The 22,286-nt window shown below is 38.7% G+C and overlaps 1 protein-coding gene across 1 annotated transcript in view; it reads right to left on the bottom strand.

Moving 5' to 3' along the window:
• Positions 1–5,154: 5,154 nt before the first annotated feature.
• The window catches only part of CSTF3 (cleavage stimulation factor subunit 3), a 74,248-nt gene continuing 57,116 nt past the window's right edge, over positions 5,155–22,286 (bottom strand). Inside the window, exons 11-21 of the mRNA XM_012452295.2 lie at positions 20,478–20,587; positions 19,904–20,020; positions 19,560–19,634; positions 17,347–17,490; positions 16,868–16,970; positions 13,213–13,282; positions 11,195–11,390; positions 7,471–7,624; positions 6,468–6,562; positions 6,287–6,347; positions 5,155–5,868 (exon numbers count right to left, since the gene is read on the bottom strand). Coding sequence (XP_012307718.1) covers positions 5,666–5,868; positions 6,287–6,347; positions 6,468–6,562; positions 7,471–7,624; positions 11,195–11,390; positions 13,213–13,282; positions 16,868–16,970; positions 17,347–17,490; positions 19,560–19,634; positions 19,904–20,020; positions 20,478–20,587 — 1,328 coding nt within the window. The 3' untranslated portion in view covers positions 5,155–5,665. The remainder of the gene's footprint in view (positions 5,869–6,286; positions 6,348–6,467; positions 6,563–7,470; positions 7,625–11,194; positions 11,391–13,212; positions 13,283–16,867; positions 16,971–17,346; positions 17,491–19,559; positions 19,635–19,903; positions 20,021–20,477; positions 20,588–22,286) is intronic.

Genomic DNA, 22,286 nt, shown 5'->3' with positions numbered 1-22,286 from the left:
CTCATTGTCACAAAGAACTGCCAACTTTAATGAAGTTTGTCTTAGGAATTTTTTTAAAAAAGCATAATTTATGAATATGATGACTATACTTTAATAAAATTGAACTCAACATTTATTTATTAACTATAGGCCAATACAGGGTTATAAACTTATCAAATAAGTTAATAATTATGGACCAAGGTCAATATATTAACAAAAATGGTGTGTTTTTTTTTAAATTCTTTTTCATTGGTACAATTTGGTTGTTCAGAGAGTTTACTAGCAGCTTCTGTAATCTTTTCCTTTACTAGGTGTGGCCACATAGATGCAACCTCTTTTCCTCTTTGTTTATTTATTTATTTTTTTTTTTGAGACAGAGTCTCGCTGTGTCGCTGGGTTGGAGTGCAGTGGCACGATCTCAGCTCACTGCAACCTCTGCCTCCTGGGTTCCAGCAATTCTCCTGCCTCAGCCTCCTGAGTAGGTGGGATTACAGGCGTCTGCCACCATGCCCAGCCAATTTTTTTTGCATTTTTAGTAGAGACAGGGTTTCACCATGTTGGCCAGGCTGGTTTCGAACTCCTGATCTCATGATTCACCTGCCTTGGCCTCCCAAAATGCTGGGATATGGCGAGTATCACATTGAGGTCACCACCTGAGACCTCGATCACGTTGGGGTCACCAGCTGTGGAAGTCTGTCCTGCAGACTTTGATTCAACGACGGATGAATGAATACACTCTCAGTCCTAGCAGAGTGATTTTGAGTGAGCTAAGGTTGGTTGTCAACTGCTTTCAGAGGGCAATTGCAGCTAATCCACCACCACTCACTGCTTCTCATCACATTTATTCAGTATAGATTTAATAACAGAGGTTCTAAGTCAACATACTTGTGGATAATTAACATGGTTAAAAGAGTGGTTTTACAAATGACAAAAGTTTACATGAGCAAACAGAGACAAAGGAATGTGGGGTAAACAGACTTAACTGGGGAAGCTTTATCGTCCCTATCTTTTACCCTATGACTTAAAATTCTAACGTAATGAACTGGCTGCCTTCAGCTCATTCCATTAAAACTTTTGGCCTTCTAAAAGGTTTGAGATTATAATCTTCTAACTTACCCTAATATTTTGCCAGCCACCCCAAGTGAATCCCAGCACTGGGGTTATAGGCGTGAGCCACCACACCTAGCCGCAACCTCTTGTTTGAATTTTAGTGGTAAAGCCAGAGTTTGACTAATTTTTGTTTAGGAAGGACATATGTATAGTCCTTGAAACTTTTGTCTAGTTCTGGAATCTTGAGGAGATGCTGTCATTGATTTTATAAACAGGAAAAATATGGATATCTTTTGGCAATTTCTCTGGGTCCAGCAATACTGATCTGAGTCCTTGGAAGTGTAGGCCTGACTGTACCATGAGTCTGCACATTAGATTCCCAAAGGTAAGTTCAGATTCTAACATCATGCTACGTGTTGAACTGTTTAACAAAAGGAATTATCAAATATTCAGGTAGAAGCACCTTAAAAACTAAAAATTCATACGTATCTATAGCAATTAGAACATTAGAAAATGTTTTCTTCTACTGAGAAACAATCCTTGTTATGCCCAAAGAGCTGATCATTTCTAGGCGAAAAAAAATCTTATAAATAAATGCAATAGGAACAATTATCATATACATAGTAGCCTTAACAATGATAACAGTTTGAATCTGTGTCCCCACCAAATCTCATGTCAAACTGTAATCTCCAGTGTTGGAGGTGGGGCTTGGTGGGAGGCAATTGGACCGGGGGGCAGAGTCCCCATGAATGGTTTAGCACCACCCCCTTGGTTCTATTCTTATGGCAGTAAGTTCTCGTGAAATCTGGTTATTTAAAAGTGTGTGGCACCTGCCCCCTCCTCTTCATCCTGCTCTGGCCGTGTAAGATGTTCCTCTTCCCCTTCACCTTCTGCCATGATTATACATTTCCTGAGGCTTCCCCAGAAGCAATTGCCACTATTCTGTCTGTACAGCCTATAGAACCATGAGCCAATTAAGCCTCTTTTCTTTATAAATTACCCAGCCACAGATATTTCTTTACAGCAGTGCGGGAATGGACTAATAAAGTGATTAAAGGTACTTTTCACCAGGCGTGTATGTATGTGTATGCCTGTGCTAAAAAAAATGGTTTTTCACACACGTTCAAGTGACTTTGTTTTATTCTGTGGGAACACTTTTGCAGATCACTTACAGGTATTTGAAACTGATTTGTCTTCTTCAAAACACTAACTGTGGAGTCCTAATTAGGGAAAAGCAGAAAGAAAAAGCAGATAAGCTATGAGTCTGCCTTTCTTCGTGGTCCAGGACATGTAGCCGTGCTGCACCGAACTTATCACTAGACACCTGCAAGTTATCTCACTGCAACCTCAGCATTCTCAGTAGTACATAAAGCCCTCTTCAGCACATAGCACCATCGTATAATATCCCCAGCAAGCCTTTTGTCTTTTGCAGACAAGCCCCTTCTCTGCTGTGCTGCCTGGTGCAACCTTGCAATGTATTTTCATACCTTCTCTAATCTACCTACAACTGTCTTGGTAAATTCTTCTTACCCTCACACCACTGGCCCCAGATGCTCACTGCTCACTCACGACACTAACCACCAAAACAGCACTTCAGCAAAGAGTCTACACTTTTATATTTTATATTTTATTTTTGAAGCAGGGTCTCACTCTGTCGCCCAGGCTGGAGTACAGTGGTGCAATCCTGGCTCACCACAGGCTTGACCTCCTGGGCTCAGGTGATCCTCCCACCATAGCCTCCAGAGTAGCTAGCGCTACAGGCTTGTGCTACCATGCCCAGCTAACTTTTTTTTTTTTTTGTATTTTTAGTAGAGACGGGGTTTCACTATGTTGGCCAGCTAGCCTCTAACTCCTGGCCTCAAGTAATCTGCTGGCTTCAGCCTCTCAAAGTGCTGGGATTACAGGCATGAGCCACCATGCCCAGCCTACACCTCTGTTTTAAAGTCTATGCCACCGGGTGCGGTGGCTTATGCCTGTAATCCCAGTGGCTCAGAAGGTTCAGGAAGGAGAATTGCTTGAACCTGGGAGGCAGAGGTTTCGGTGAGCCAAGATTGTGCCATTGCACTCTAGCCTGGGCAACAAAAGTGAAACTCTCTCAAAAAAATAATTTAAAAAAAAGTCTACATCATATGGTATTACTTGTGTCTTTTTTTGTTTTTGAGACAGTCTTGCTGTCACCCAGGCTGGGATGCAGTGGCGCCATCTTGGCTCACTGCAACCTCTGCCTCCCAAATAGGTGGGATTACAGACTTGCATTACCACACCCATCTAAATTTTTTGGTATTTTTAGTAGAGACCGGGTTTCACTATGTTGGCCAGGCTGGTCTTGAACTCCTGGCCTCAAGTAATCTGCCCACCTTCGCCTTTCAAAGTGCTGGGATTTACAGGCATGAGCCACCACCCCTGGCCTACTTGTGTCTTAAGTTTTTTGGGGTGGGGAGACAGTTTCGCTCTTATTGCCCAGGCTGGAATGGAGTGCAATGGCACAATCTTGGTTCACTGCAACCTCCACCTCCTGGGTTCAAGCAATTCTCCTGCCTCAGCCTCCTGAGTAGCTGAGATTACAGGCATGCACCACCATGCCCAGCTAATGTAAAGATGGGGTTTCTCCATGTTGGTCAGGCTGGTCTCGAACTCCTGACCTCAGGTGATCTGCCTGCCTCGGCTCTCAAAGTGCTGGGATTACAGGCATGAGCCACTACGCCTGGCCAGTTTTTTTTTTTTTTTTTTGAGATGGACTCTTGCTTTGTTACCAGGCTCTGAGTGCAGTGGTGTGCTCTCAGCTCACTGCAACCTCCGCCTCCCGGGTTCAACCTATTCTGCCTCAGCCTCCCCAGTAGCTGGGACTACAGGCATGCGCCACTACCCCCAGCCAATTTTTGTTTCACCATGTTGGTCAGGATGGTCTCAATCTCTTGACCTCGTGATCCACCCGCCTTGGCCTCCCAAAGTGCTGGGATTATAGGCGTGAGCCACCATGCCTGGCCATGTCTTAAGTTTTGATGATAACTGATATTTTTAAAAAACTCACAACTTGAAAGTGATACTTGAAAAGATAAAGTCTGAATTAGAGGCAGCTGACCTTGTTTCAAGGCAATTTTAGCTTTAATGGGAAAATACTGGAAACTAAACACACTTGACTAATTTATATAACCTTGCTACATATAAATTTATATGAGAAAATGATTAAGATAATCTTTTTTTACAAGTAAGACTTTTCTGGGACATTTGCAGCTGATTTCAAATGTCAGATTATTTAATCACATCTGAATTCAAATTCTAAACTGTCTAAATTGTTTCTAATATGTAAGATCATTTCTTTATAAACATAGTCTCTTCCTCCTCTCCTTTTTGTTTCCATCCTGCTTATTAGTTTTTAACTAGTAATGAGAAGAGGAAGTAATGTTGTTACCAAAGAGCAAAGTCTAGTTCTCTGGACTTAATTTGCATGACAAATTTTTGTTCACTGTAATTAGAATTTAGTTAAATAGATGTCATTTTCCTTAATGCTATTTACGTTTTAGCTCATGGGAAAAAATGTTCTTGAGCACTGGACACCTTTGAAAATATACAAGTTGAGTATCCCTAATCTGAAAATCTGACATCCAAAGTGTTTCAAAATCTAAAACTTTTTGGGTGCCAATATGATGCACAAAGAAAATGCTCAGTGGAGTTTTTTGGAGTTTGGACTTTTGGATTAGGGATGGTAAACTGGTAAGTATGATGCAAATATTCTGAAATCGAAACAAATCCAAAATCCTGAATACTTCTGGTCCCAAGTACTTCAGATAAGGGATACTCTATGTGAGAACAAGACAGCAGGTAGTTAAAGGAACTTCCACACTTCGGTTGCTTTCAAGAGAGAGAAAAGATAACAGGATCTTAATCTGTCTCAGATTAAGGGGGAGCAAATGCATTCATATTTGAGGATTTCTAAAATGCTTAATTTGCCTCTTAAAAATGTTTTTAGTTAGTACAAAAAAAAAACCAGGAAAGTGTGTGTGATGTAGCCTACATTTAGTAAATACAAGATGACTTTTCCTTGTACTGACATTTATTTTTAAATGGTATTGAACAAATAACATAAGTAGTTATTATAAATAAAATCTGAAAGATGCACAGGAAGCAGATGTTTCTGAATCCTTTATTTTTTAAAGGACTTTTAAAATTTCAAACTACAAAACAGATTTCATACATTCTGCCATAAATAAAAACAAACATAAGGCAGGACTCTACATAAGCAAACCAAGAACAATTGTTTTTCAGAAAATGTGATAAAATGCTTTACAATCATAAGCCATCCAGTTTTTAAAATAAAACTGTTGAAAAACTCACAAATCTTCAAGCGGCACATACAAGACACCCTTGAAGAGGGAACAAAATGTGGTTCTGCCATTTTGTACTGTTCTCACATTTTTGAAAACCTAAATTTTGCTTAGAGCATAGGTCTGTTCCATATTCTAAAATTCACACAGGTTGGTTTGTTTTTTCCCAAGAACCATATGATAGAGGCACCAATGACAATACAACTTTGTTTCCAAGAACCTTGTAACAAAGCGTTGTCTCTTTTAAACATACGACTTGAGGCAAAAAGGGAATCCTGGACAGGAGTATTCTTGCAGAGGCGGTTTGAGCCCTACCGAATCCGCTTCTGCTGCCGTGCTCTGTAAATGTCATGAACAGGCGGGACAACGGCTCCCTTTTCTTCATCTTCATCTGAATCCTCGTTGGGCCTTTTGACAGCCTTGGTGAGTACTGCATTACTTTCCACTGGGCCGTTGCCTTCGACAGCTAGCTCTGGGGCCCCACCAGTAATGATCCTCACAGCTTCCTCAACAGCTATCAAAACAACAAAATGTAAAAACATATTCCACTAGGAAAGGGTATGTATGTTCAGCTGTGGATACTTATAGTTCATTTCATAGCTTACTATTTTAGCAAAATATGGGATGGTACTACTGATGCTAAATAATTAAAGAAAAAGACAAAAGCACTAATAAACTTATTTCATAAGCCAAGTCTGATAGTGCATGTTCACATGAATAGAAAAGATAAGCTTTTATGACATTTTACTTAGTGGAATTCAATATGAATAAGCCTCTCTCTGCCAGAGAGAGTTTGGATAACTCCTGGGTTTCATTGCACTTCAAGTTGGCTGGCTGTTTTCGTAAACTTCAGTGGCAAAGAATAACAGTGTCCTCCGCCTATGAGACAACAATGTGGAATGACACTCTGAAACGGAGCTTCCATTACTTACTATTTGGTATCTTGCATCTTCGGAAAATTTCCATCAGTTCATCCACTTGTACAAAGGGACCCTATTTTGACATGAATAAATTTTAATCCCCAGTAATCTGACAAGTTAAAGTAGCAGTAACTTTGTACACAGTTACTGTAACCCACAGAGCCAGTATCTACCATGAAAATAATGAACAAACCTGGAAACAGATAGGAGGAGGGAGAAGTTTCATTAAAACAACAGCTGCAGGGGGGACTGGGAACACTCCACCAGGTACAGGATGTAAGCCTGGAGCTGTGAGAAAAAGAAAAGTATGAATCAAGTGGGATGGAAGAGTTTCTACACAGAGCTAAAATAATGTGACTTGCAGATAAAGATCTTCCATGTCTATGCTGCTTTGTTCTGGACATTTAAGATGCTTCTAGTGCTTTACCAAACCAAAGTGGGTGAGACAGTGAGAGCTGTCTCAACACCATGGCCACTGGGAGGCAGAGAAGTTGACAAGTGACTTTGTACAAGACCAGGGCTGAACTAAAGTCAGTTTTTGTCAAAGACAGTTTCTGAGTTGCACAAGTCATTTGTTCAGCAATCCTGTTTTAAGTCAATTATTCAACAATATATTTAATCAGAAGGGCCTTGTTCAAAAAGAATCTAGAGAGGCTACTAACTTGAGAAGGAGTTTTGCTCTTGTTGCCCAAGCTGGAGTGCAATGACACGATCTTGGCTCACTGCAACCCCTGCCTTCCGGGTTTAAGTAATTCTCCTGCCTCAGCCTCCCAAGTAGCTGAGATTACAGGCAATCACCACCATCCCCAGAAAATGTTTGTATTTTCAGTTGAGACAAGATTTCACCATGTTGGCCAGGCTGGTCTTGAACTCCTGACCTCAGGTGATTCACCCGCCTCAGCCTCCCAAAGTGCTGGGATTACAGGCGTGAGCCACTGTGACCGGCCATAGCACCATTTCTGAAAACCAAGTATCACTGCCAAATGGGTTCCTGGAATCTGGATCATTGAAGTTTTGTTTTTAGGACATTCTTAGTTAATCTGGTTCAAATATTAAAGCTAAGTTACTTGTCATAGTGACCCTAAGTCTAATAATTAACCCACAATTGAGAGGCCATGTCACTTTACCCCCACACGTTGGATTTAAATCAACAAACAAATCGAGGTCTCAGTACTGGATCTAAAATCATGGCTTACGTGCTAAATGTCGTGGCTGAAATGGAATCATCTGCTGAGTGTCTGGTTTAGGGTATTCTGGTTTTCTATCCACTTCATCTTTCAGAACAGGCACTATAGAAGGAGCTACAACTGGGTCTGGAATTATAGCTGCTAGCTTAGCACGGGAGACATCCTGAAAATGCAGAACAGAAGAATCCTAAACCTGAAAAAGGGACTAGTAGAGAATAATCGTGCAATTCATAACCTTGAGGATACAGTGTTAAAACCTGGGTTAAAACCACAGAAAGAAAATGGAGAGAGATAAGCAAGGACTTCAGTGATGGCAAAGATTATTAACAAAGAAAGCTATTTGGTTTTAAGACTCAGTGTATTATAACTTTACCCCAACACAAGTTAAAAGTTATTAAACTCAGTGTTGCCAGGTAGGACATTTGTAGAACAGATAAAAGCTTTTGTGTGTACTCATAAGACTAGGAGAGGCTAGGATAATTTGGGGGAAAAGACAAGATTTTAGATCTTCTGACACCTCCCTTCCACTAGAATTGAACATTAATTTCATCAAATGAAGAAGCTGGATTAAGTGATGTCCTGCTTTGTGAAGGCATCACACTGCTTAAGATTTTGCTAATGCAATGAAAAATTATTTCCAATGTACTATTTATTACAGGGGACAAGGAAAATTTGTTGAGCAGAGACAATATTGATCAGGCAATTTTAGCCATTTATTCTCTCTTTGATGAGGCAAATAGTAACATCTCCATTTTATAGAAGGGACTAAAGCTTACAAAGGTTCTGATATTTCCCAGGTCACACAACTAGTAAGAAGTAGAGAGAGGAGGATTAGGAGGCCACACCTCTCTGACCTCAAATCCATCCACAGTCTTCTTTTCAGTACACTAGCATTGCCCTGCCAGAGCTAAGAAAAGATATGCTGAAGGGAACAATACAATGAACAGAGCAACACCTGTGAACAGAGGCCCTATCCCAGAGGAGCTCCTCTGCTCCAGGCAACCCAGTGTCACTCAGTCTATCTAGAACCAGAAGAACCCCTTTTTGCCACCATTGAGGGATATAAAAGCATTCCACTTTCTCAAAATTTGTTGAAATGCAGTTGGTGACGTCTGGTATTAATTATATAAGCAAATCTAAATGGTAGGCACATTGGGTATCACTTTTTAAAAATCTCTCTCACACACATACATACACACCATACCACTGACCATACACACAGAAGCACATTAATTCTTCTCCCAAAAATAAAAGAGTAGTAGGAGGTAGTTCTACCTCCTGAATACTTACTATTTTCTTTTTTTTTTTCGAGACAGAGTCTCACTCTGTCACCCAGGCTGGAGTGCAGTGGCGTGATCTCAGCTTACTGCAATGTCTGCCTCCTGGGTTCAAGCAATTCTGCTGCCTCAGCCTCCCAAGTAGCTGGGATTACAGGTGCCCACCACCACGCCTGGCTAATTTTTGTATTTTAGTAGAGACGAGGTTTCACCATGTTGGCCAGGCTGATCTCAAACTCCTGACCTCAGGGGATCCACCTGCCTCGGCCTCCCAAAGTGTTGGGATTACAGGCGTGAGCCCCCGGCCACTATTTTCAAGTTTTACTTGAAAATAATAAGATCTTTCTTTTGTTCTCTTTTTTTTTTTTTTTAAAGACAGGGTCATACTCTGGTTTCTCTTTAGATCATATAAATCTTTCACCTTTTACTAAAAGACAGGGTCTCACTCCATCACCCAGATAGGAGTGCAGTGGTGTGATCACGGTTCAGTAAAGGAGCTTCAACTTCCCTCCTCAGCCTCCCAAATAGCTGGGACCACAGGCAGATGCCACCACAACTAGCTAATTTTTTTTTTTTTTTTTTTTTTTTTGGCAGAGATGGGATTTTATCATGTTTCCCAGGCTGGTCTTGAACTCCTGGGCTCAAGTGATCTGCCTGCCTCAGCCTCCCAAAGTGCTGGGATATAGGTGTGAGCCACTGTCCCTGGCAGATCTTTATTTTCATTAACTTCATTAATTTTCATTTTCATCTTGGAAAAGTTGAAATAGCCTTTAGTGACTGTACAAGGTACAGTAAGTCCCTCACTTAACTTTTTTTTTTTTTTTTTTTTTTTAAAGATGGGGTTTCACCATGATGGCCAGGCTGGTCTTGAACTCCTGACCTCAGGTGATCCACCCACCTTGGCCTCCCAAAGTGCTAGGATTACAGGCATGAGCCACCGCCCCCAGCCTAACATTGTTAATATGTTCTAGGAAACTATAACTTTTAGAGAAATGATGGGCTAGGTGTGGTGGCTCTTCCTGTACTCCCAGCACTTTGGGAGGCCAAGGCAAGTGGAATTCAAGCCTAGGAGTTTGAGGCCAGCCCAGGCAACATTGTGAAACCCCATCTCCACAAAAAAATACAAAAAGTAGCCAGGTTTGGTGGCATTCACCTGTAATCCCAACTACTTGGGAGGCTGAAACAGGAGATCACCTGAGCCCAGGGAGGTCGAGGCTGCAGTGAGCCATGATCTCACCATTGCACTCCAGCCTGGGCTGGATGGACAGAGTGAAACCATCTCAAAAAAAAAAAAAAAAAAAGAGAGAGAAACGATGTATAGCAAAACAATTTCTTTCTTAGCAAGGTTGTAACGAAACCACATTGAACGCAAAAACATTATTTGAGGATCTGCTGTATATCATTTTGCTTAAAGTCAAAGTTTCCAGGAACCTATCAATGATGTTAAATGAGGATTTACTGTTGTAAAATATCTTTGACTTTTCATTGAGAAGTAGTTAAAATTAGAAGCAGAAACTACTTATCCCTGAGCGTAATCCTTTGGTTCATACTAGGAATTTGCGTCTGGCACAGAAATAGGGTTTCCATTAACAAAAATATCTGAATATCAATTATGGGTAGTTTTAATATTTCATCTGAATCAGAAAGAGCAAGACCCAGGCTAAAAGAGGGCAGTGAGGAAAAGGAGAATGATGGTCAGGAACATCCTAATGCTGGCTGGCTTTAAGAGATCAACCGAGGACTTCTCTGTGAATTTCCATCTTAGTCTTTGTTCACATGTCACAGAAAGATCAAGAAATGATAGAACAGTGGTTTTCTCAGCAAGGGCTGTTTTGGGGCTTTGTATATATTAATCTTTCCCTGTGGCCTGAACAGGTTCAGGTGCCAGATTTATTTTTCTCATGACTCAGCAGTCTCTATAGAAGAGTTCCATTCATAGATGAGCTAATTCCTCTAAGGGCCACTGAAGGAGTGCCGTTTTAAGAATACAAATCCCTCAAAGAACGTTATAGATTTAACAAGCTGTAATATTTCTTCATTATATCTTATAAAATATGCAACAGGAACTACATTTGGTTTAAGATCTGTCAAAACATATTTATCAATTTGATAAGAACTATTAGGAAAAAAAGCAATACCTAATGTCATATTCAGATTTTCTTTTGTTTTTCTTCCCTCCATACCCCCTCCATCTTGCCCACCAGATATAAGGCACTGACAATTTCAGGGACAGAATAAAGTATTAAATCCCATTTCATGCTCATTTGTTCAGCAACTTTGACACTCAGCATTTCCTAAACCCAAGGAAAATCTCTGAACTTTTTTCTTGCTTCTTGCAAATCTATTCTAAAACTAGATTAATTCACATTTCAGAATTTAGAGTGCAGGTTTTCAATGAACTCTTCTAAAACACTGGAAAAGTGAGGACACTACACATCTCGATCCTAAGTACATACCTTATAACCAAGTGCTTTTAGTTCACTTGCAGAGCAAGGATATAAATCCATGAACTTGTATCTGTCTACTAGTAAAGCCGTTTCTTTGCCTTCATACTCTTCTTTGAATGCTGTAAACCGTCTTTTCTCCACCTTGAGTATACTAGCTAGATCACCAATATTACTTTCAAAAGCTAGAAATCGGGCCCAGATTTCTCTGTAAGAAAAGAAATACAATCAATACTTTAATTATTCTGGGTTTAGGGCAGGGAGTTCATTTACAAAAATGCCTTAAGCTCTCCCTTTTCCCCTTAAGTTATAAAAAGTGATTTTTTATTATAAAGAGTTCTAAACTATAGAAAAATAGAATAGTATAATGAATACCTATATACCACTACCTATATTGCTAATATTTTGCCACATTTGCTTCATCTTATTTTTGCTTATCTCAAAGCAAATTATAAACCTATCACTTGAGTATTTAAGCCCATTTTTGAGTTTTTACTTATTTAGTATAGCTTCCTATTCTTTGTGGTCAAGATGAGAGACTTACCTTAGAGAGGGTAAACTCTAGGTGGAGAAGTTGGAAAAGGAACCTAGACAAATTTCTAATTTCTCCTGAATAATGTGGCTTCATCGTTTTATTTAAGTGGCAGGAATTATAATGTAGAATACATTCTTCATCTAATATATGAATAAAAATATATTCCAAAATCTAATATGATTACTCTGTTGTTTCCCATTAATGTGGATCACTGGGGACAAACTGGTGCCTCATCATTGTTCTAAGAGCTAAAATTAATGCTCTGAGACTACTTACATGCCCCTAAGCACCTTTGTACTAAAGTAATATATTAAATGCCTCTTATATACCAGATATGCGGCTATCACAAAAATCCTACACTGGTAGACATTATTGTTAATAAGAAAGTGAGGCTTGGTATAGCTATGATATTTACCATCTAGTTGGCTGAGCTGGATATTGAACCCAAGACTCCAAAGCCTTACTATAAAATTTCCACTGTACTGCTTGACAATGTTGTTCCTTTGTAAGGCAAAACAGAGTCAAAACCATAAATCACAGACATAATATGTAAAACAAACTTTGAATATGTAAGAGTCTTTGCTTTTGAGTAAGGGAGGTGAAAAACCATATATATATGGTTTTTTTCTTTTTCTTTTTTTTTTTTTTTTTGAGATGGAGTCTCGCACTGTCACCCAGGCTGGAGTGCAGTGGTGCGATCTTGGCTCATTGCAATCTCCACCTCCTGGGTTCAAGCAGTTCTCCTGCCTCAGCCTCCTAGGTAGCTGGGACTACAGGCGTGCACCACCATGCCCAGCTAATTTTTTTTTTTTTTAATTTTTAGTAGAGACAGAGTTTCATCATGTTGGCCAGGATGGTCTTGATCTCCTGACCTTGTGATCTGCCTGCCTCGGCCTCCCAAAGTGCTGGGATTACAGGCATGAGCCACCGCACCTGGCTGCTTTTTTTCTTTGAGACAGGGTCTCACTCTGTCACCCAGGCTGGAGTGCAGTGGTGTGATCATAGCTCACTGAAGCCTCAACCTCCTGGGCTTAAGCAATCCTCCTGCTCCCAGCTCAGCCTCCCAGTAGCTGGGACTACAGGCATGCACCACCACACCCAGCTAATTTTTAACATTTTTTGTATAGATTAGGTCTCACTATGTTGTCCAGGCTGGTCTCAAACTCCTGGGCTCAAGTCATCCTCCCACCTCGGCCTCCCAAAATGCTGGGATTACAGGCATGAGCCACTGTTTCTGGTTAGGGATATATAGTAAACAAGAAAGATGATAATAAATTGCTATGGCATCTCTTAAAACAATTCTAATCACTGTGCAGAAATTTAAAAATACTCCTAAGCAGGTATAAAAGTATTGCTGGTAGACAAAATAAGTCTTGAGAAGGAAAGGAAATTCCTCCTGAAACTCATACTCAAGCAAACATTCACCCCATAGACCACAATTCAGGTAAGAAACCTGTCTTCAGAACCTCACCAACAGCTGTTCACAATGGCTTACCCAGACTTCTCAGGAGGAAGGCTTCCAGATGTTAAAACTCGTTCAAACAAAACTCGGGTATTATTGTCCTCTAGGATATTGAAAAAGATTTTAAATGTCTTTTTAAAAATTCACTTTTACAAGGCAACAATATTTTCACATGCATTATCTCACTTCATCCTTACAAAAATCCTAAGCAGAAAGGTAACTATTATCACACTTGGTTTTTACAGATGAGGAAACTTGAGCTTCAGAAAGATTAAGGGATTTGATCTGGCTCTTGGTGATTGAGTAGCAGAGCAGTAACTGGAAGCCAGGTTTTCTTCCTTCTAGTTCAGCCCTCCTCTACTGCAGTTCTACTGCATAACCATTTATAACAGTGCTGTCTGAACCAGGTATCCCGTTTGCCTTTTAAAAATAATGACAAGTACATATCCGCTGATGTTAGTCAGACTACTACTATTTTTTAAATACATTGAATGTGGAAGGATGGCAAAACCAAACTTAGAAATAATTGAGTTTCTTATTTTGAGGCACCAGGACTATGCTATATTTAGCTACTTTAACTCTTGCAGAGGTACAATATCTAAGTTGGTAGGTAAATATTGAAATGGAAACGAATTAAGAATGATTGACAGAGGTATATTAAATTTTAAGAGTCTTAGGAGGTCCTCTGTAGCTGGAAGTGGGAAGATGACATTTCTTGCTAAACTCTAAGGGATCTTTTATTACTTAAGAATCCAACAGTAACAACAACCATTGAATCCATTACTAACAACTACTGAATTGTACACCTAATGGACGCACTTATGGCATATAAATTATACATCAATAAACCTGTTCAAAAGAAAAATTAACCCAGCCGAGTAGTTTTTTTTTTAAATTGCCTGGGGGTAGTTATTCCGTTTATTACATGTCTATATGCAAAATAAAAATCCTTTGTTTTTTTAATTTAAAAAACATATTAGAGCAAAGAAGATAGCACTATTTTTGTGACTTCTATCTTCAATTTAACATATTATGCTTTTAAAAATGATCTTACGTTTTCTCTTTTTCTGTTTTATCCCAAGCTTTGGTCCAGACACACGTTTTACCATTCCACAGAACTTTTACACTGCCTGCTATGCTCTCTGCCCAGAATAATGCATTTTTCTGTTTCTTTAGCTGGCTAACTACCGCTCATCTCTCAAAATTCAACTCATGTGCCCTTCTCTATGACACCCTCTAGAACACCGTTGTCCATCAGCAATGTAATACAAGCCACATATGGAATTTAATAAAAAGGGCAAAAACAGGTAAAATTAATATATTTAAGTTAACCTAATGTATCTAAATCTTACTTCCACATGTAATCAACATGAAAAATGTTAAAATAGTTTACATTTTTTTTTGTGCTAAGTCTTTGAAATCTGGTATGCATTTATACTTATACCACAACTCATTTTGGCCTAGCAACATTTCAAGTGTTCAATACCTAATAGTCTAGTGACTACCATAATTGTGCAGCATAGCTCTATAACTTAAATTATACTCTCTTCTCTGTGCTTCTATAGTACTTCATTCAGGAATCTATTAGAGTATTTGGCATATTTTCAATGATTACACCCTCATCATAAATAGTTAACATTTATGGAATAACCGTAACATTCTATATATAAGTGAAACACATGCAAAAACTCATTTACCCTCTCAACAATCCTATGAAATGTATTCTTATTATTACTTCAGTTACTTCTGCAGATGAGAAAATTGAAGTTTACGATTACACACCTAACCTCAGAAATATGATACAATGAACCATCAAATGATGATGCAATTATATTTACACATTGGATTCCCCCACAAAAAAACGTTCTGGTGAATCCTATTCATCTTTGTATTCCCAGACCCTACTAACCAGAAGGTAATGAGTAAATGTTTCATGGATGGATAGATGAATGAATTAATTATCTAAAACACTGATTTTGGAAGACAATAATGCTAACATCATATGTCATCTTCATTTTTAAAAAGTAATAAAAATACGCATACTAGTAGCTATTCTAAAAATTAGGCAAAACAAGATTGATACGAAATATTAAATGCCCCACTATCTCATTTTTTGGAGTTAAATCTTTTTCCCAGAATGTTAGAATCATTAAGCTAAAATACAAAATCATGTATTAAAATTATTGATGTATACTTATAATACCTAATTCTATAATCATTTACATGACATATAATTGCATATTTCTTTCTTAAGCCAACTTTTAGTGATTATTTATTATTTATTTATTTTATTATTATTATTTTTGAGACTAAGTTTTGCTCTTGTTGCCCAGGCTGGAGTGCAATGGCGCAATCTCAGCTCACTGCAGCCTCTGCCTCCAGGATTCAAGCAATTCTCCTGCCTCAGCCTTCCCAGTAGCTGGAATTACAGGCGCCTGCCACCACGTCCAGCTAATTTTTTGTATTTTTAGTAGAGACAGAGTTTTGCCATGTTGGCCAGGCTGGTGTCAAACTCCTGGCCTCAGGTGATCTGCCCTCCTCAGCCTCCCAAAGTGCTGGGATTACAGACGTGATCCACCACGCCTGGCCTATTCATTTATTTTTAAATGGTTTTTAGAGACAGGGTCTTGCTCTGTCAGCCAGGCTGGATGGAGTACAGTGGCGTGTGATCACAGCTCACTGCAACCTCCAGCTCCGGCGCTCAAGTGATCCTTTCAAGCATCCGAGACTACAGGCATATGCCACCACACCTAGCTAAAAAACCAACTTTTATACTACATCTTTTTTGGTTAAGAAATTACATATTATGAGGCCGGGCGTTGTGGCTCATCCCTGTAATCCCAGCACTTTGGGAGGCTGAGGTGGGCAGATAACCTGAGGTCAGGAGTTCAAGACCAGCCTGACCAACATGGAGAAACTCTGTCTCTACTAAAAATACAAAAATTAGCTGGGTGTGGTGGCACATGCCTGTAATCCCACCTACTCCAGAGGCTGATGCAGGAGAATCACTTCAACCTGGGAGGCAAAGGACACTGCACCACTGCACTCCAGACCAGGTAAGAGTGAAACTCTGTATCAAAAAAAAAAAAAATTACATATTGTGGACTGTAGTAAACTAGACTAAATGATATACATATATGAATTACCTAGCACAGTGCCTGGTACATGGTAGGAACTCAATAAAGGATGGCCAGTATTATTCTTACAACAGAATAGGGAAATAAATACTAAAAACCATAATGTTTCTTTTTGAATCTTTTCCCCAGTAGCCTAGTGTTTTCCTTTACCATTTGGGCATCTTTGAGTTTGAGTTTTGGTGGCTAGAGAGTTTTTTTTGTTGTTGGTTGTTTGTTTTTGGTTTGTTTTCCTCTAAAGAAAGAAGACATGATTTGCCCAGAGTCATCAGAGATGAATATAAACAATTCTATGTCTCCTAACTCTAACTTTGCAGGTTTATCCCACTACTGATGGTACTTTACTGAATAAAAACAGTTCTGCAGAGTCAAAAAGTATCTACCATTGCTCTGTAAATATATTCATGGTTGATATGACATAAGTATTTCTTGAGTGCCTATCAAGTCTGCTATCATGTCAAAATTATAATACATTCAAGAAGGAAAAACTCAAGCAACATAATTTTAGATGGTTTAATGTTAAGTAATCATTATAGATTCTAGAATCAACCTACCATTGAGGTGAGAAAGATAGTCAATATAGGCCAGGACATACTCTGGAATATCTCCATACTTTTTTAGCCCCAGCTCAAAAATCTTAAAGGCAACAGATTTGTCCTACAAGTAAAGAAAGTAAAGTACTGATTTCCATGTAATGTCAGATAAAATACTTATAAGAATATTAAAATTATACCTAAATATGACAAAATACTTAAGAATTAAAACAGAAATTAAAATCATGTTAAGTAAAAATTGCTGAGCTAAAAACTATTCAAAGGAGTTTAGGCTCAGAAATGTGGTGATTAATAAGGCATGAATTAGTGGGCAGTAGGGGATTTGGATGATGCTCTGTGTAATTTTACACAGATACACTTAGGCTGCCTTTAAAAATGGAGCAATAAAAGCTTAATGACAGAAACTAAGACCACCTTTCTTTTACAAATCTCAGAAGACGGAAGTTGTTTTACCTTTACACTTGTATTTCAGTATTTACCTTACTACAGTAATACTCCATGAGTGCTGCAGTAACATAGACATGGTGGCGGGTTCTGGTATCTTCTCTTGCTTTTTTAAATATCATTCTTCCAGATTTGATGCCTTCTGCTCTCCGTGCAAATTTCATATATTGGATATATACCTATGCAAAAAAAAAAAGTATTTGTGTTCTACAAATTAGGCAGTATGTTTCCTGTATAAAAAAGCAATCCTGAATACCCAAGAAATTAGAAAGTAGGAATTTAGATAACATACTATTTAAATCCACAAGCTAATTTTTTTTGTATTAGAGATGCCTGTAAATTAATTTGTTGTTGTTTTTTATTGAGATATAATTCACATACCACAAAATTCACCCTTTACAATTCAGTGGGTTTTTTTTTTGTCTTTTGTTTTTTTTAAGACGGGGTTTCACCATGTTGCTCAGGCTGGTCTTGAACTCCCAACCTCAGGTGATCTGCCCACCTTGGCCTCCAAAGTGCTTGGATTACAGGCGTGAGCCATGATGCCCGGCCCTACAATTCAGTGGTTTTAAATATATTCACAAAGTTGTGCAATCATCATCACTAATTCTAAAATTAAAGGTTAAGAGGAAAAGTGTGAAACTACTAGAACATACTCCACTAATGAATGCCAATATCTAAAAATCTCAAAAGTTAGTTTAATACAGGCACATTTGCAATACATGTTTAACTTCTCATTTTCTTGGTTTATATTTATTTATTTTTTTAATTAATTTATTCTAACTCTTGTTGCCTAGGCTGGAGTGCAGTGGCGCAATCTCGGCTCACTGCAACCTCTGCCTCTCAGGTTCAAGCAATTCTCCCTTCTCAGCCTCCCAAGTAGCTGAGATTACAGGCGCCCGCCACTACGCCCAGCTAATTTTTGTATTTTAGTAGATACAGAGTTTCACCACGTTGGTCAGGCTGGTCTCAAACTCCTGACCTCAGGTGATCCGCCCGCCTCTGCCTCCACAAGTGTTGGGATTACAGGCATGAGCCACCTCGCCCAGCCTTGGTTTATTTTTAAAAGCCCACTATTCTATTTTCCAAACAACATATAATGGAACTCACGGATAAACGATGAGCCATTTTATACCCAGCACCTTCAGAGTGTCTAACATATCGTGAGTATGCAGTATTTGTTTAATGAACAAATGACTATTAGTAGAGTCCTGGTTTGTCCAGTTTTGATAATGTCAAGGTATATTACCCAGTTTTGATGGATGGATAAATGGATGGATGAATGAACTATGAGTTCCTCAAGAAAAGGAGTTTAATCTAGTTTGTCATTATGTTGCTGAAGTCTAGCACAATGCATAGACTCCAGCAATATTTTTTCTAGATATGTTTGTGGAATGAATTATAATAATAAATGTAGGAACTAGAGCAGTGGAATCCCAATATAAATCAGTAACAAAAAAAAGTAGTGTAGCTATAATTGACTTGAGGCAGAGGGTCTAGAGACACACCCACAAGCCTGTCCCCTTCCTCTGACAATGGGAAAGTACCAGTGCACTTTTGCACTCAGGACTTTGAAAACCACTATGATAGAATAGGATTTAGAATAAAGTGATTTTCAGTCTAATTTCTTCCCAGGATATTGGTTGTAATCCAGCACTTTGGGAGGCCAAGGTGGGTAGATCATGAAGTCAGGAGCTCGAGACCATCCTGGCTAACATGGTGAAACCCTGTCTCTACTAAAAATACAAAAAATTAGCCGGGCATGGTGGCACGCACCTGTAATCCCAGCTACTCAGAGGCTGAGGCAAGAGAATCACTTGAACCCAGGAGGTGGATGGAGGTTGCAGTGAGCCAAGATTGTGCCACTGCACTCCAGCCTGGGCGATAGAGCGAGACTCCTGTCTCAAAAAAATAAAATTAAATAAATAAATGAAAAGAAAAAATTTTAACAGAAAATAGATCAGCAAATGTCAGAGATAAGGGCAAATGTCAGAGAGAAGGATTATATCTACAAAGAAGTCACATGAGAGAATTTTTGAGGGATGATGGAGATGTTTTCCATCTTAATTGATGATCCCATGACTCAATGTTCTATCTTAATTGATGATCCCATGACTCAATGTTATTTGTCAAGATTCAGAGAACTATAAAACAAAAACAGTGAATTTTACTGTATATACATTTAAATTAAATTATTTTTTGTTAGATAAGAATGTAAAGGTGGAAAAAGATGTGTAAAGTTACTCACCAAGGTGGGGTCAATATCCTCAATTGCCAGAAGTCGATTATATATACTGTGAACCTTTTCATACTTCATGCGACTCTATGGTGGTAGAAAAGAAGTGAATATCAACATGTGGTCATAAATAAGCAGGATTTGAATGCTAAGGAATCCAAAGGCTATAATCCCCCACCTCTAATGGCATCTCCATTGAGCATAAATATAGTATAAGCTGATAACGAATAACTGTTCATTTGGCATTATCTCTGTCTACCAAAAGCAATATGCCTGGCAAAAAAGCAGCAAGAAGAAAAGTTCAGTCCTGCAGTAAAAAATTGAATTATAAGAAGGCTCTAAACATTTTTACTTACCTCTTCATAATCTGCATATGCAAAATAAAGAAGCATATTCTTCTTCAATAAAGTGCTTATGGCTCTTTCATATATATTAGCAGCTTCATCACTAAATAATTTGGCATTATTCATATCCTAGGAGGAAAAAAAAGCTCATCCTCAATAATTTTAGTATAATTGTGAGAGAATAAAATTAATAGTTATATCTACTCTATTTTATTTACATGTGTCAAAGAAAGCACACGTGTATGCACGTACACATATATGTATTTACACACACACATACATGCACATATATGCATTTCTGGATTCTAAAAAAATTCTAAAGAGTCCTTTCATTATTTTAACTTACAAAATAATCATGCAAGTACTCTAAATGATTCGTCACTTTAATACATTAAAAAATAGCCAGTTTATTTTAATTCTGACTAAGGAGGTCTAATTATATGTGTCACTAAGATTCATATTAATATAAGCTTAAAATTTTCAACACTTACACTTTATTACCAAAATTCAGTTATATTTTTCAGTAAATCATTGCTATATCAAAACCACAAAAATATCAAAGTGAGGATAGGGAAGGAACACTTACTCCCTTTTCTGCAAGCAATTTACTTGACTGCTCAAGATACTGTGCAGCTTCATACCAAATATCAGGGTGATGGCCCAGCACAAGCAGGCACTGTTCATAAGCAAACATAACTAAGGGAAGAAATTAACAAACAACCATTCAATTAAAATAAGTATTATTTGTAAAACTATCAATATAAGTATCATAACCAAATTAGGATCCTCAAAAATTAATGATGATTAGAAATAAAAAGCTTTAGTGATTTCTGGCACCATCATCCATGTAAGCTCCATCTATTACTTACTAATTTTTTTTTGGAAGCAGGGTCTCTGTCATATAGCCTGGCATGCAGTAGCACAAATATGGTTCACTGCAGCCTCAACCTCCTGGGCTCAAGTGATTTTCCTGCCCCAGCCTCCCGAGTAGCTGGGACCAGGCGTACACCACCAAATCTGGCTTATTTTGAAAAGTCTTTTATAGAGATCGCATGCGGTGGCTCATGCTTGTAATCCCAGCTCTTTGGGAGGCTGAGGTGGGTGGATCACGAGGTCAGGAGTTCGAGATCAGCCTGTCTGATATGGTGAAACCCCATTTCTACTAAAAAATTCAAAAATTAGCTGGGCATGGTGGCGCATGCCTATAGTCCCAGCTGCTCGGGAGGCTGAGGCAGGAGAATCTCTTGAACCTCGGAGATGGAGGTTGCAGTGAGACGAGATGGTGCCATTGCACTCCAGCCTAGGTGACAGAGTGAGTAAACAAACACTCCGTCTAAAAAAAAAAAAATTTTATAGAGACAGGGTCTCACCATGTTGCCCAGGCTTGTCTTGAACTCCTGGGCTCAAGCAATCCTCCCACCTCAGCCTCCCAAAGTGCAGCTAGCCTAAATTAATATTTATTGAGCATCAACTATATGCCAGGGAATGTGAAAGGTACTGCAAATATACAAGTGAATAAGATTTCCTGTATTCAAGAAGTGTACAGTATATGGGGAAGATAGACACTAAGAAAGCAAAGATCAAAAGTATTATGATGATGGAAGTATAGTATACTCTTAAAACTTACAGCAGCAGGACTTAACATAGTTTAGGGACTCAAGAAAGGCTTCACTAAGGAACTGAGATCTAACACAACAACTGAAGAAGGTCAGAGAAAAATAAGTACAGTGGAGTAAGGATGGGGTAGATATAAAAATGGAGTAGGCAAAAGAAACAATATTTCCAAAGACCTACAAGTAAGACAGCATGGTAAGATTGAGGAATTCAATAAAGGACCAAATTACAGTCTGTCAGTGGCAGAGTAATTTGTATCAGACCAAGCCTCGGCAAGTAAAAATTATAAACAAACAAAAATACAAAAGCAACTATTTAAAGTTACTGGAAATGACCAAAAGAAGCAGAAATCAGAGATTGAGCCCTTAAAAAGAGAACAACACTAGGTGAGATCCATATTTAATATGGCTTTTCCCTTCAAGCACATGCTCACGTGCACTTCTGGGATAGCTAGAACTCAAGTCAAATGCTGCAGTCTTACCGTCTTGAAGTGACACGGAGTTCTGGCCTATGAGAGCAGCTGGAAATTGAGGGGAGACATCCCCAAAAAGAGAAAGCCAGAGCCTGAAAATCTGGGCATAAATATTCTCAAATCCTCAGCTGATCCCTAAAATGTACATACATAGGAAAGAATACAAACAGCCCAGCAGAAAACAAAACTGGAAGGTGGAAAGAGTTAAATAGATACCTCAGCAACTAACTAAGGGAAATGAAGTTTAGAATTTGAGTCCCATCCAATTAGATGATCAAGGTAGACACCTTAGACTTTTCATTATGTCTT

This window comes from Aotus nancymaae, unplaced genomic scaffold (genome assembly GCF_030222135.1).
Source record: "Aotus nancymaae isolate 86718 unplaced genomic scaffold, 86718_ANA_hifiasm-v0.15.2.pri h1tg000059l, whole genome shotgun sequence".
Lineage (NCBI taxonomy): Eukaryota > Metazoa > Chordata > Mammalia > Primates > Aotidae > Aotus > Aotus nancymaae.
This window is presented reverse-complemented; position numbering and strand designations above follow the sequence as displayed.